The sequence below is a fragment of the Fistularia commersonii genome, chromosome 33, assembly GCF_037954325.1.
Source record: "Fistularia commersonii isolate RoL2024-O1a breed Wild chromosome 33, RoL_Fcom_v1.0, whole genome shotgun sequence".
Taxonomy (NCBI): domain Eukaryota; kingdom Metazoa; phylum Chordata; class Actinopteri; order Syngnathiformes; family Fistulariidae; genus Fistularia; species Fistularia commersonii.
This window is the reverse complement of record NC_141316.1, coordinates 10,577,273-10,590,413: the sequence shown is the minus strand read 5'-3', so window position 1 is coordinate 10,590,413 and position 13,141 is coordinate 10,577,273. Positions and strand designations below refer to the sequence as shown.

General features: G+C 52.8%; 2 protein-coding genes across 9 annotated transcripts in view; both read left to right on the top strand.

Annotated features, from left to right (window-relative positions):
* Positions 1-5,915, top strand: part of lrp2b (low density lipoprotein receptor-related protein 2b) — a 42,294-nt gene extending 36,379 nt beyond the window's left edge. Inside the window, exons 69-80 of the mRNA XM_086140641.1 lie at positions 61-281; positions 430-612; positions 1,089-1,208; positions 1,303-1,390; positions 1,573-1,637; positions 1,746-1,998; positions 2,603-2,663; positions 2,751-2,882; positions 3,078-3,158; positions 3,896-3,967; positions 4,053-4,106; positions 4,622-5,915. Coding sequence (XP_085996767.1) covers positions 61-281; positions 430-612; positions 1,089-1,208; positions 1,303-1,390; positions 1,573-1,637; positions 1,746-1,998; positions 2,603-2,663; positions 2,751-2,882; positions 3,078-3,158; positions 3,896-3,967; positions 4,053-4,106; positions 4,622-4,657 — 1,366 coding nt within the window. The 3' untranslated portion in view covers positions 4,658-5,915. The remainder of the gene's footprint in view (positions 1-60; positions 282-429; positions 613-1,088; positions 1,209-1,302; positions 1,391-1,572; positions 1,638-1,745; positions 1,999-2,602; positions 2,664-2,750; positions 2,883-3,077; positions 3,159-3,895; positions 3,968-4,052; positions 4,107-4,621) is intronic.
* A 361-nt stretch (positions 5,916-6,276) lies between these two features.
* Positions 6,277-13,141, top strand: part of LOC147215070 (MAGUK p55 subfamily member 3-like) — a 13,466-nt gene continuing 6,601 nt past the window's right edge. For all 8 annotated transcript variants that reach the window (XM_086140638.1, XM_086140633.1, XM_086140636.1 and 5 more), the window contains exons 1-9: positions 6,277-6,423; positions 9,161-9,460; positions 9,537-9,614; positions 9,699-9,779; positions 9,951-10,088; positions 10,294-10,375; positions 11,140-11,225; positions 11,306-11,380; positions 11,456-11,652. In XM_086140638.1, the coding sequence (XP_085996764.1) occupies positions 9,317-9,460; positions 9,537-9,614; positions 9,699-9,779; positions 9,951-10,088; positions 10,294-10,375; positions 11,140-11,225; positions 11,306-11,380; positions 11,456-11,652 (881 nt within the window). In that variant the 5' untranslated portion in view covers positions 6,277-6,423; positions 9,161-9,316. The remainder of the gene's footprint in view (positions 6,424-9,160; positions 9,461-9,536; positions 9,615-9,698; positions 9,780-9,950; positions 10,089-10,293; positions 10,376-11,139; positions 11,226-11,305; positions 11,381-11,455; positions 11,653-13,141) is intronic.

The window sequence follows — 13,141 nt, the reverse complement described above, 5'->3', positions numbered from 1 at the left end:
ATCGTGCAATCGATATCCACCGACGTTTCCCCCGTCTAATCCTGACTCATGATTCCGCAGTATGTTGTACTGGGCCGATCGCGGGGAAGCAGCCAAGATCGAGTGTTCCTGGCTGGACGGACAAGAGAGGAAGGTCCTGGTCGACGCCAACCTGGGTTGGCCCACCGGCTTGTCCGTTGACTTCACAAACGGGGACAGAATCTATTGGTCCGACTCCAAGGAAAGCCGCATCGAGTCCATTTTGCCGTCAGGAGAGGACCGAAGAACCGCCGTGTACATAGGTGGGAATGAGAGACATCCGTGTAGAAATTAGATCTGAGATTAGTTTTCACCTCTTGTTCCTAGCAGACAAAAAAGTTTCAGACACTGAACCAAACAGAAAGGTCCAGGAAGTGATTGAATTCAAGTGTTCACTTGTGGTTTACTCAGATGTGAGGAACCCGTTCAGCGTGAGTGTCTTTGAGGACCATGTCTACTGGAGCACTCTGGAGAAGGGCGAGGTGTTCCGACAGGACAAGTTCGGCCGCCGCCCAAAGACCAAGCTGCTGACGGTAGGACCGTGGCTGACCCAGGTCTCCGTGTACCAGCGGCAGAGATACAACTCCATCGCCAGTAAGTTCCATGGATTGTGCCGTCGTCTAACCAAGTTCCACTCCAGTATGTTATATACTCTGGTGAGCGTTGTTGTTACACCATCGCAGGATTTTTCAGCGATTCTCAAATCTGATTCATCTCAGTCCCTCCCGGCGTGTCCCAAGAGGTCGTCCTTCAATGACTTAGTTGTTTGCTTACACAATCCAAAAAAAGGAAAATTAAAGTGCTGGAGGTGTTCCCAGTTGTATAACAGCACTCGTCCGCAAACGTTAACATTTCCTCACAAGGTTTTGAACTGCTGTTACGTAACCGAGGCCAGGGACGTGATTCAATGTGAAGACACGCTATCCCCAAATGCTAAAGCAGGGTGTTAACTGGACTTGAAGAAGTGACCGGATTCAGCCATTGACAGAGCAGACATACAAGCATTAGACGGGGTCGGGTTTGGGCAAACAGAAGCCTCCATGGATGAAACCATCCGTTTCTTTCTGCAGTGAAGAATCCTTGCAAGGGAACCTGCAGTCACCTGTGCCTGCTGCGCCCGGAGGGCTACACCTGCGCCTGCCCGGAGGGCACCGGCTTCACACCCGGCAGCAGCACCCAATGCGACGCCGGTAGGAAAACCTCCGACCTCTATCAGCTAATGTGTGAAGGAAGATGTAAGTTGGGGCGATTGACCGTGGGTGAACTGTGTCCTCATCATGTCAGGGTTCGACCCGCCGCCCACCATGCCGCCGCCCTGCCAGTGTCAGAATGGCGGAACCTGCTACTTTGACGACAACAAGGCTCTTTGCAGGTACAAAGTGGACGAGTCGGCAAAACCTCCCGCACTTCCGACTTAGCGCCGCTTAGCTAATTCTAGTAGCTCCACTTTTACATGCCAGCACCTCTAGCATATTGCAAAAAGCACTTGATTTGATGGACTCGTCATGTAACGACGGCAAATGTTTGAAATGTACTCTGTACTTCCTGTCCCAGGTGTCCTCCGGAGTGGGAGGGTGAATTCTGCCAGACCAACATATACGACGTCGTCGCGTCATCGGGTATTTATTAAAAACAAAACTCTTGGTGAGCCTGGTGTCTTCCAGGCAAATATGTGACGGTGCAAGCTGTCTCTCCTTCCACCCCCGTATCCCTGCTCCTCCCCTCAGCTGCCATCGCCGTCGGGGTGACGGTGGGGATCTTGGTCCTGCTGGTGGCTCTGGTTTATGCTGCTCGGAGGAAATCACACCTGATGGAGAAGCTGAGAAATAACCTGCCCTCCATGCCCTCCATGCCCTCCATGCCCTCCATGCCCTCCATGCCCTCCATGCCCTCCATGCCCTCCATGCCCTCCATGCCCTCCATGCCTTCCATGCCCTCCATGCCCTCCATGCCCTCCATGCCCAACCTACCAAGCTTCAGGTTAGATGGAAACCACAAATTGACTTTGTTTTCGTTTTATTTTCACTCGCTTTGAATAAAATTAACAACTCAATGAAGTTGAGCGAAGTGAAGAAACGTGTGCAAACAGGCTTGAAACAGGTGGAGAAAGGTGTCAGCAAGGTTTCAGCCAGAAGGTCAGGAAAGGTGGAGAAGACGGAGGTGAAGAGTAGCCGTGGAGACAGAGCTGGAGGAAGCAGAGATGGAGATGTGGAGGTTCCTCTTTGGGAGTGAGGAGGATCAAGAAGGAGTCCCTCAGAGGGACAGCACATGTTAGATGTTTTGGAGATGAAGTCACACCGAGATGGTTTGGACAAGGACAGAGCAGGGACAGTTAATATCTGAGTAGAAGGATGCTGAGGTTGGAGGTGCCAGGCAGGAGGTGTAGAAGATGCCCAGAGAGGAGGCATTTGGATGGGGAGGGGAAGAGGACAGGAAGTTAGTTGTTGTGAAAGCAGAGGATGAAGCAGAGAAGGTTAGATGGAGGCAGGTGATTGGCTGTGACGACCTGTGACAGGACCCAGAAAGTCCAATCTGCATAAACCTGCTGTGCATTTTCATACTTCCCTCCTGGTGTCTTTTCCAGGATTGGTTCATCTTCAAACGCAGCCAAAACCATCAGCCCTGCAGCCCGCGACTCAGAGGCGGTCGGTAGAAATACTAGACCACCATTTCAGCAAACATCTACCTCCGAGCAGCCGACCACTCAACACTGCCTCGCCTGTCTTGGTCAGGTCCCCTGTGTGCCCCTGTCCATGGACGAGTCCGAGGACAAGAGTTTCGAGAATCCATCATATGAAAGCGGAGACCAGCCTGTCCCCAGGAGCAGGGTGACGGTTCCTTCCGTTCGCTCAGGAGCATACAAGGTCAGCAAAGCTCGCTTCTTGAACAAGCGCTACCTGGTTCCGTGTCTGCAGATGTGGCGCTCATGACGAGTTGCACGGTCGACTTCTTCTGAGCGGCCGCTTTGTCCGACTCCGCCTGACATCAGGTGTCTCCAGTGTTTCTGACGGATGTTTCTCTGCACTTCGGGGCCTCATTGTGTTGCATGTGGTTCACAGGAGAGCATTAATAACCCTTTCTACGAAGAGGTTCAAGTTGTGGGCGAGCCTGCAGGGAAAGCGAGCAGACCTGCAGACCAGGTGAGTCGCTAAATCCAAATCCTATTCTGCAACAGAACCACGGTGAAGAAACAAACTACTTGTATGTCCTACATCTCTGAGAAGTACATGTCAGAGCAGCGAAATGGACAATTCTCACTCAGCAAACCTTTCTTTGTCAAATCTGTACAAGTTCAGATACCAACTCGGGCGAGTACCCCAAACGACACACACACACTTAACAACACACACCGTCCCAGTTCCCATCCCTGTGGAAGTGACCTTCCTGGTAGTTCAGGGTCTCCGAGCAGAAACTCCACTCCACCATGGGTCCATGTGAAAACCCCACTGCTCTTCACTCTTGATGCTTTCACTTGCTGTCGCGCTCCAGTTTGTTATCGCATGGCAAATCCCAGCACCACCCACCGACCTGCCATGCGCGCTACCACATTCCTGGCGTGCAGGGAGATTGCCTGTAGATGGAGCTGTTCCAAAATGGCGGCCGAAGAGGAAGGCAAATGTTGTCTGGACGGGTCTGACGCAGCAACCTCTTCTTCCCAGCTGCTGCGCAACAACTCATTCATTTACAAGGAAGGAACCCTTTGAGTCGGACAAAGACCAACGGTTGCGTTCCAGAAAGTCTCCTCGGTCTGCTGAGGGACCTCTGGGATGAGATGTTCGACGTCTTCTAGGACGGAAACTAAGTCCGGTTTCCGTCGGACAGCCTCTGACCCGGAGGACTGAGAACCTTCAGTCAAGTCCTCTTCCCTGTGTTTCAGAAGACCTTCGAGAACCCGGCGTACAGCTTGGAGATAAAAGATGCTGACAGCAACGTAACCTCGAGCACACAGGTAGCCAGGAGACGCTCTTTGTTTGCTTTTACTTTTCTCTTCAACCTTCCGTGTGTTTACCGTCTTTTCTTTTCTTCTGTGGAAGGTTTCTCCCATCAGCGGGGACAGTTTGGTGTCCTTCAAAAACCCCACGTACACGGTGAGTGTCTTGGACCTGCAGAGAACGTCCTGTCCAGTTCGTCACTGTCATGGATCTCTTGTGCTAAATCACAATTTGGTGTTGGTTGATGATATAAACCATTAACTTGCAAGCCTTCAATGCGTTTCCGGTTTCATCTGGACAATGTCTTCTTCTTGTTCTTTTCCTTTGGGCTTTTCCCTTCAGGGTTCTCCACAGCCCATCCACCTTCTCCAGCAACCCTATTCTCTTGATCCTCCTCTCTCACATCCATCCATCTTCTCTTGGTCTTCCTCTGGACCTCCAATTCTACCGATATATTCACTCTCCCTCCTCTATCCATGACCCAACCATCTCAGTCTGACCTTCTCCAAAACATCTAACTGATGGACTCCTTCCTGATCCTCTCCATCCTGGTCGCTCCCAAAGTGAACCTCAGCATCTTCATCTCCGCCACCTCCAGCTCTGCTTCCTGTCTTTTGGTCCATGTCAGTGTTTTGTCTGGACATTGTGTGATCGCGGCGATGTTTCCCCAGGAGGTCCCGCAGGCGTCCACGAGCTCGGACATCTGAGGAGACCGGATGCCTCCAGAAGATGCCTCCAGAAGATGCCTCCGGAGAAGCGTGGTGGACGTCTTGTCCTCTTCTCACACTGAACAGGAAGAGTGTATTTATGTAAATGAGTCAGAATGTGTGTCAAAGGACGGCGCCGTAATTTAAGGCCGGCCTTTTGTGTACAAATCTTCGATTACATGTGATTAAGAAAGGATAAGATTAACCAAGTGCTGTGTATATACTAGTACTGTTGTGCGGTTTAAAGGTTTAATCAGATTAATCGCGTGGCCCTGCGGATTAACTTCGATTAATCTGGATTCATTTGATACCCGTTGGTTTTCAATTGTGTTTCATTTAGTGGGCGAAAACACGCAGGACTTAAGGTTATAGATATACAGTATATTTAGATATAGATATGATTAGACGTTCACAGTCGCGAATCCCAGACCGGCGTCCGCTTGGCGTCGGCGTGGCGTTTAAAGCCGGAAGCGCTTTGGCGAAAGGAAACCTCACTTCCTGTCGCTGCGGCGCGAGACGAACGCTTCCTGTCGCTGCGGCGTCCCGTCCGAAGGCCGACGTGGCCATTAGAGTCGGCCATCTTGGTGGGGTCGGCTCGCGCAGGTGTTAAATATTGTAATCTGATCAGTCGGGAACATGAATTGATTATGGCGGCCCTGGATTTCACATCAACACATTTATAATCTGAACGTGTGCGTGTGCGTGTGCGTGTGTGTGCGTAAGGTTCCACAGAAATACAGACCGACCACTGGCGTGATTAAACAAACGTCCTTTCAAAGTGTGTTTTCAGTCCTCTGTCACCCAAACCCCTCACACACACACACACACACACACACACATCAAGTGACCTTCTCCGGCTGCATCTCCTGCCCCTCTCACTGGCTGGACCACCGAGTCCTGGACCGGCACCAGAACCGGGACCGAGACCGGGTGCGAGGGTGAGCCCGGGTTTTGGTCTGGAGATCCAGAGATGGGAGGTGTTCTTGTCGACCTTTCCTTCTGAATGCTCTGCTCGGCCAAAACACTGGGAGTGGGCCGTGCGTGTGCACGCCGTGCATGTGCACGCCGTGCTGCCTTCACGGTCCGTCGGGAAGGCGAGCACCGGAAGCCCGGCGAGGACGAACCGAGCTTTCAGACGGTAAACATGAAGGGAAATCACGTCATCGGCCAGTTTTGAATGTTTAAATGATTATTTGTAGTAATTGTATGCGGTTCCTGTTTGAGAACAGAACGAGGATTTGCTCGAAAAAAGGAAAAAAAAAAAGACATTTTCCTTTTGGACGCAGTTCCTGAAACATTCATGATCCTACTTCTAGAATTGTCTGGAAACTATTGATTATAAATCTGATTCTTCCTAAATCATCATATCTGTCCTTGAATGGCTGCTGGCTTTTTATTAAACTCTGACAAACATTTCAAATCATTGTTATGATTACGGAACACCGATGATGGAGTTTTTTTGTTTTCATTTTTATTTCTATTTTTTTTTTGTTGTTGTTTTTGTTTTCTTTTTAAACAACGACTGCACGCATCGGCGCGCAGGATGGGAGGAGAATGTTTTTTCCGATTTGAACCTGAATGCAACGCAGGGTGAGACTGAGGGCTGACAGACAGAGGAAGAGGAGGAAGAAGAAGCCTTGCAGCTCCAGACGCAGCCGGAGGGATCGTGCACGGGAGGGATCGTGCACGGGAGCCGGAGGGAGCGTGCACGGGAGGGATCGTGCACGGGAGCCGGGGTCGTGCCGGAGGAGAGGAGACGCAACAAGGTGAAGATCCATTGTGACGTGAACGCAAACATCCACGCAATTGCGTGATGCGCACATCCTCCACGACACGCACGTCCGCTCCTCTGTGCGTGAATGGGGGTTCTGTCGTCCTACCGGTGTGTGTGTGTGTGTGTGTGTGTGTGTGTGTGTGTGGGATTCTCTCATTCATTCTCATCCGGATCACTTTCGGGGATCGATAGTGCGGGAAACGCAGAACTGGTCTCGCTGGGTTCCAGAAGGTCCGCGTTTGGCAGCGCTGTCCAGGAATAGTCCCGTGCACGATCCACGAGTGTCACGCCGTTCCACGGGAGAAATGATGCTGAGGTGACTTTGCTCCAGAGCTGCTGCTGCTTTATTATTATTATTATTTCTCCTGGAGTCAAAGAGCTGCATTGATTTCCAAGAGAGCTTCCAGGCGGCGTCCCCCGTGCGTGTGTCTCCCCCCGTGCACTTCACGGACCAAGCGGACCGCCATCTGGTCACACACCTTGTCACACACACTCACACACACACACACACACACAGGCCAGGTGTGGAGCTTCCTCCTCCAGCAGGAATCAGCTCTGCAGAGATGAATGTGAAGATGGAGGGACGAGAGCCTTGTTGGTGTTTTCTTCTGCTACTTTAAAAGATCTCCCAGAGATGTGACATGCATTGAAGATGATGTACGAAGAAAATATTCAGTGTTTAATCTCTGCTTATGTTTAATATTGGTCCATTTTTATCTCGACCTCCTTTCAGCAGGTGTGGAGCCGCCGGCCAGGAGCTCCATTTAATGTCAGGATGAAAATGCCTTCGGTTTCACCTAAACAACAACAAAACCTAAAACAAAACATGATTTGTAGCGTGGACAGCAAGAAGGTTGGCTTCTCCACCGTGTTCGAGCTCAATGGATGTCGACCTGAAGAAAGAGACGGTTCATGTTTTGTTTGTTTTATTATGATAAACATCAGCAGCGCTCTCAGCCAATCGGCTGCCTCCGTCCGACCCTCTCCTCTCACGCCGACCGCCTTCCTTCCTCTTCTCCTCCATCCATAAACCTCCTCTGGTTTCTTCACCGCGTCCACGTCCCATCCATCTCAGAGCGACTCGATCTCCAGACCATCCGATGGACTCGTCCCTGACCTTCTCCGAGAGCTGGATCTCCACTCTGAACCAGAAGCTTGTCATGCTGGGCCTTGACAAGGGTGGAGGACGAGATCCCGTCGCGTGAACGGTTAGATGTTCCCAAGAGATCGCCAATATCTGGTACACACACACACACACACACACACACACACACACACACATGCAGAGCAGAGCGTTGGGCAGATGGTGTGATCCGTGCTCTGCTGCTCCCTGGAGATCTGTCCGCCAGCAGACAGGTGGCACGTTTGTGAGCTCCACGTGTCGCCGTGGCAACAGGCTGCATCCATGTTTTCGGGAGCGGGCCGGGTTCTGAAGGTCAGGGTGAGAAGATGCGGTGAAGGCCGGGTTCCAGAAGGCCTCCGGATGAGGAACAATGGATGCGGATGAACGGAATCTTCTGGAAGACCGGGATCCCGACCTGAAGAACCTTCAGACCGGCTGCTCTTTTGTGTTTCCGTGTTGAGAAACGCACACAGTTGTGCGTCGGCCGGAAGCGAAGCCCCGACCTTCTAATCCAGGGAGGAGCCTGCAGCCGCCGATCAAGGAGGCAGATGTTTCCACCATATGGCCGGCGGGAACCTCCACCATTGAGATGATGGACTCATGGAGAACGGAGATGCGCTAAGCTCCTCGCTGTAATCCAGGGTGGGATGGAGGTCAGGAGGAACATCAGCCGAGGCCAAGGGGAGGGCGGCCAGCTGAGATGGTGTGTATGTTCCTCCTGCTAGGACCTCCGCATAGGCTTTGACCACGTCTTTACAGGTCCTGCAGGTGTGTAGATGTTACGACCCTACACAGTTTGTCCTCACCTCCATGATCTGCCCAGCTTTCCTGCTTCATCTCATCATCTTTGAGGACAAGCTGCTCAGATGTCTGGGAGTCAGGCACTTCTGGAACCACCTGAGCCACCAGGTGTCTTCTCCACCATCCACCCAAACTCCAGCTTGTTCTCCAGTGGAGGCTTCATTGAAACCTGCTGGGAGATCCATCCAAACCTGGAGCGAGAGGAGCCCTGGTGATCCACAGAAGGTCTCTCCAAAGAGAAGCTGGCTCACTGACCAGTGAAGAACCTTCTCCAGATACTTGCTAGTCTCTGTTGGAGGTGGAACATCTTCATCCTTCTCAGCAGCAAATGTAGAGGAGCTCTCTGAAACATCTCTGTCCACAGACCAACATCATGAATATCCCTCTGCCCAGATCTTCTCTGCTGCTCCTCTGTCCACATCCAAACCATCTCTTTACTCCAGAGCATCTCCATCCCTCTGATGATGTCACTCCTGGTCCTCTCCATCCTCCTCACTCCCAAGGAGAACCTCAGCATCTTCATCTGGGAGTTGGCGTCACGGTGATGCAAACTTTTGAGCCTCCTCCTCTCTTCCAGAAGGTCCATGCTTGGATTCCCACAGGAGACCTTTCTGTGTGGAGCCTCCATGCTCTGCATGTGTCGGCATTGGGTTCCTCCAGGGTTCCTCCCACAGTCCAGAGGCATGAAGAAGGTTCAGCAGAGGCCTGGAGCTCCTTCTCCATGAACGAACGTCGGCCTCCTTCTGGTCTCAGTGGAAGGTTCTCTCCAAATATATTCATTGAGTGTGTGTTTTCACCCCATCAGCCTCCATGTGAAAGTCAGGAGGATCCAGAGAAGATCCCTCCCGTCTCGGTCCGAGTCATGCCCATCGTGTCCGCCGACGCAGGTACGGCCGGCCCGTCGCCATAGCAACCCCAGCTCCGCGTCTCGGAGGAGGCCCCGTGGCCCCCGCAGAAGGTCATGGAGCGTGGAGGACCTCCTCCGGGGCTCCACGAGACCCTGGCCCTGCTCACCTCGCAGCTGCGCCCCGACGTCCAGCAGAAGGAGGACCTGGCCTTCCTCCAGGAGGTCCTCAGCGAGAGGAGCCTGGGCTTCCTCGTGAAGGTGCGTCCCACCTAAACGCGGCTTCGGGAAACCGTCCCGTTTATCTTCACCGTGCGTTTCCACCACGACGAAGCAGATTCACGAGAAGCTGGAGCGGTACGAGAAGCAGAACCCGACCCCGGAGCTCCACGGCGCCTCCCGGCTGCTGGAGGACGTAGGTGCAGCTCTGCTCGCCGTGACGGGGGTGGGAAGCCTTGGTGGGAAAACCCATGAGACATGATGTTCTTCCCCACGTCAGCTGAGGGAGGAGCTCCAGGACGGACCTCTGGAGGAGGATGAGAGGGAACTGCTTCTGTTGCTGAGCACCCCTCACCTCAAAGTATGCACACACACACACACACACACACCGATAAATGCACGTCGGCATCTCCATTCCGCTCCATCTTCTCCTCATGCTTTCACGCCGGGCCGCTGTGACGTTCCTCTGGAGATGTTTGGGAACGCTTCACCAACGAGGCGGCTGGGTGACTCCTGTCCTCCTGACCTCCAGGCCGTCCTCTCCGCCCACGACACGGTGGCCCAGAAGAACTTTGACCCGGTGCTGCCGCCGCTGCCCGACGACCTGGAGGACGAGCTGGAGGAGGAGTCGGTGAAGATCGTCCGCCTGGTGAAGAACAAGGAGCCCCTGGTGAGAGCTTTGCACCGGAGGACCTCACGTCCAGCCTTCATTCACCTTCACGCTTATCCCGCAGCGGAAGCCTCCGCCACCCTTCGCCCTCTCGCTCCTCTGGTGATCTCCTCTCCAAAGTGTAGCTGTGCGTGTCGAGCTTCTAGAAGCTCCTGGGCTCGGAGGAGGTCCGTCCTCAGCGGTCTCTCCTGGTTTGTCCCACCAGGGAGCCACCATCCGGAGGGACGAGTCCACGGGCGCGGTGATCGTGGCCAGGATCATGAGGGGCGGAGCCGCCGACCGCAGCGGTGAGAACACGCACGGTTATTATGGGATGCGCGTGAAGGACCGCCGAGGCTTGTAGCACGAGAAGCTGTGTTGATCCTCACGGAGGAAGTTCTTGTGTCACAGCATTTTAACAGTTTTAAGTGTCAAATAAATGTGGATGTAAACAGAGACCAAAAGACATCCGCAAATAAATAGACGGCAGAGAGAACGACGACAACAACTCTAATGCACGACCAACCTCCATCGCACCGATCTCACTTTTAAATTTCACTTATTTCATTTAATGTTGTCTGTTTAGCAGCAAATTGCTTGTAGTTGCAAAATTACTCGGTGAGGAAATTCTGATTCTGAACAACATCGAGGATAAGAACGGATACCAGAACGGGAAGAGAAAAACAGTGCGGGTGAAAATAGACAACCAAAACAAAACATAAATACAGTGACAATAGCAATGAAAAGAATGAAATACAAAACAATAACAAAAATAGGCAGGAAGCAAGCGGATGGTCCAGGAAAGCTCCCGCTTCGTCCTTCACGCTCCCCGAGAAGGAGACGCTCCGGGTTCGAGTTTTCCGTCTCCGGCGTAAACAACGCGATCCGTCCGGCGCCGGGGTTTCCTTCCCCGTCCGGCGGGCGGGAGATTACGTTGTGTAACCCTGCAAACTGTCAACACGGATTAAACCCCTCGGATTAGAGATTGCGTATTTTGAGATTACGGACCCCGGGCCGTTTCCACCGTGATCGATTTCCCGGCGTTGTCGCCGTGGGTTTCTCCGCCGGCCAGGCCTGGTGCACGTGGGCGACGAGCTCCGCGAGGTCAACGGGAACCCGGTGGGCGGCAGGAGGCCCGAGGAGATCAGCCAGATTCTGGTAGGAAGCCCCGGCTCGTACGGAGCGCCGCCGGCCGGCGGGTCGACCCTCCGGCTGACGGCGGCTCCGTGCGGCGCCAGTCTCAGTCCCAGGGATCCATCACTCTGAAGATCATCCCGGCGCCGGTGGACGAGGACAAGCTGAAGGAGAGCCGGGTGAGAAGATCCTCCAGGACCTCCTCCGCCCCCCTCACGGTATCCCAGGCGCTCTGACCCGCCCGTCCCGCTCAGGTGTACCTGCGGGCGCTCTTCGACTACGAGCCGTCGGAGGACAAAGCGGCGCCGTGCCAGGAGGCGGGGCTGGCGTTCAGGAGGCGGGACATCCTGCAGGTGGTGAGCCAGGAGGACGCCACCTGGTGGCAGGCCAAGAGGCTGGGAGACTGCAACCTGCGCGCCGCGCTCATCCCGTCCACACACTTCCAGGAGAGGTAGGCTGGGGGGGGGCTTTGAAGGATTTGAACACACACACACACACACACACACACACACACACAAACTCTTTGGGAAATCACTAATGGTATCGGGTACATTGAGAGTGGTGGAACCTGGGTGTCTCCCTGAGTCGTCCCAAGCCTGGATCAATGCAGAGGTTTGCGTCAGGAAGGGCATTCGGTGTAAAAATTTGCCAAAAACCAAACATGCGAATTGATCATAATAACCAGATCATACCGGATCGGTCAAGGAACGGGTTAACAAGGACCCCATTGGTTCTGATGACCTACAGGGAGCCGATGGAAACCAAGCCACTGGAGGTCAAAGAAGAAGAGACGGAAGTGGAAAGCAAAGAGTCTGGGACTGAGAGGAGGGACTTTGAATGTTGGGACGATGACAGGAGAAGGTAGAGAGTTGGTGGACATGATGCAGAGAAGGAAGGTGGATATACTGTGTGTCCAGGAGACCAGGTGAAAAGGTAGTAAGGCTAGAAGCTTAGGAGCAGCTTTAAGTTGTACTATTATGGTACTGACAAGAAGAGACATGGAGTAGGAGTTATCTTGAAGGAGGAGTTTGTTAGGAACGTCCTAGAGGTGAAAAGAATGTCAGATAGACTTATGAGTCTGAAACTGGAAATCGAAGGTGTGATGCTCAGTGTTGTTAGGGGCTATGCCCCGCAGGTGGGATGTGAATCTGAAGAGAAGGAGAAGTTCTGGAATGAGTTAGATGAAGTGATGCAGAATATTCCCAGAAATGAGAGAGTGGTCATTGGTGCAGACTTCAATGGACATGTTGGTGAAGGCAATAGAGGGGATGAAGAAGTGATGGGCAGATTTGGTATCCAGGATAGGAATGCAGAGGGACAGGTGGTGGTAGATTTTGCAAAAAGGATAGAAATGGCTGTAGTGAACACCTTTTTCCAGAGAAAACAGGAACATAGGGTAACTTATAAGAGCGGAGGTAGGAGCACGCAGGTAGACTACATCTTGTATAGACGAGGTAACCTGAAAGAGATCAGTGACTGCAAAGTAGTTGGAGGTGAGAGTGTAGCCAGACAGCATAGGATGGTGGTTTGTAGGATGACTCTGGTGACAAGGAAGATGAAGAGGACAGAGGAGGGAGAGTAAATATACTGGTAGACGGATGCTGGAATTCAGGTCTAATGGAAGACCAAAGAGGAGATTGATGGGTGTAGATTTATGGACGTAGTGAGAGAGGATATGAAGGTAGTTGGTGTGAGAGAGGAGGATGAGGAGAAGAGGGTGAGATGGAGAAGGTGGAGACCCCTGAAGGGAAAAGCCAATTTGACACCAAGCTCCATGAAGACATGGAGGACGGAGAACTCGACTGTCCCAGAGCCAGGCCTTCTTGGCCAACATCGGTGTGTGACCTCTGGAAGAACGCTCAGAAATGTCCATGAACACACTCCTGAAGCTTGTGGACAGCCTTCTCAGAAGAGCTGAAGCTGTTCTCGCTGCAAAGGGT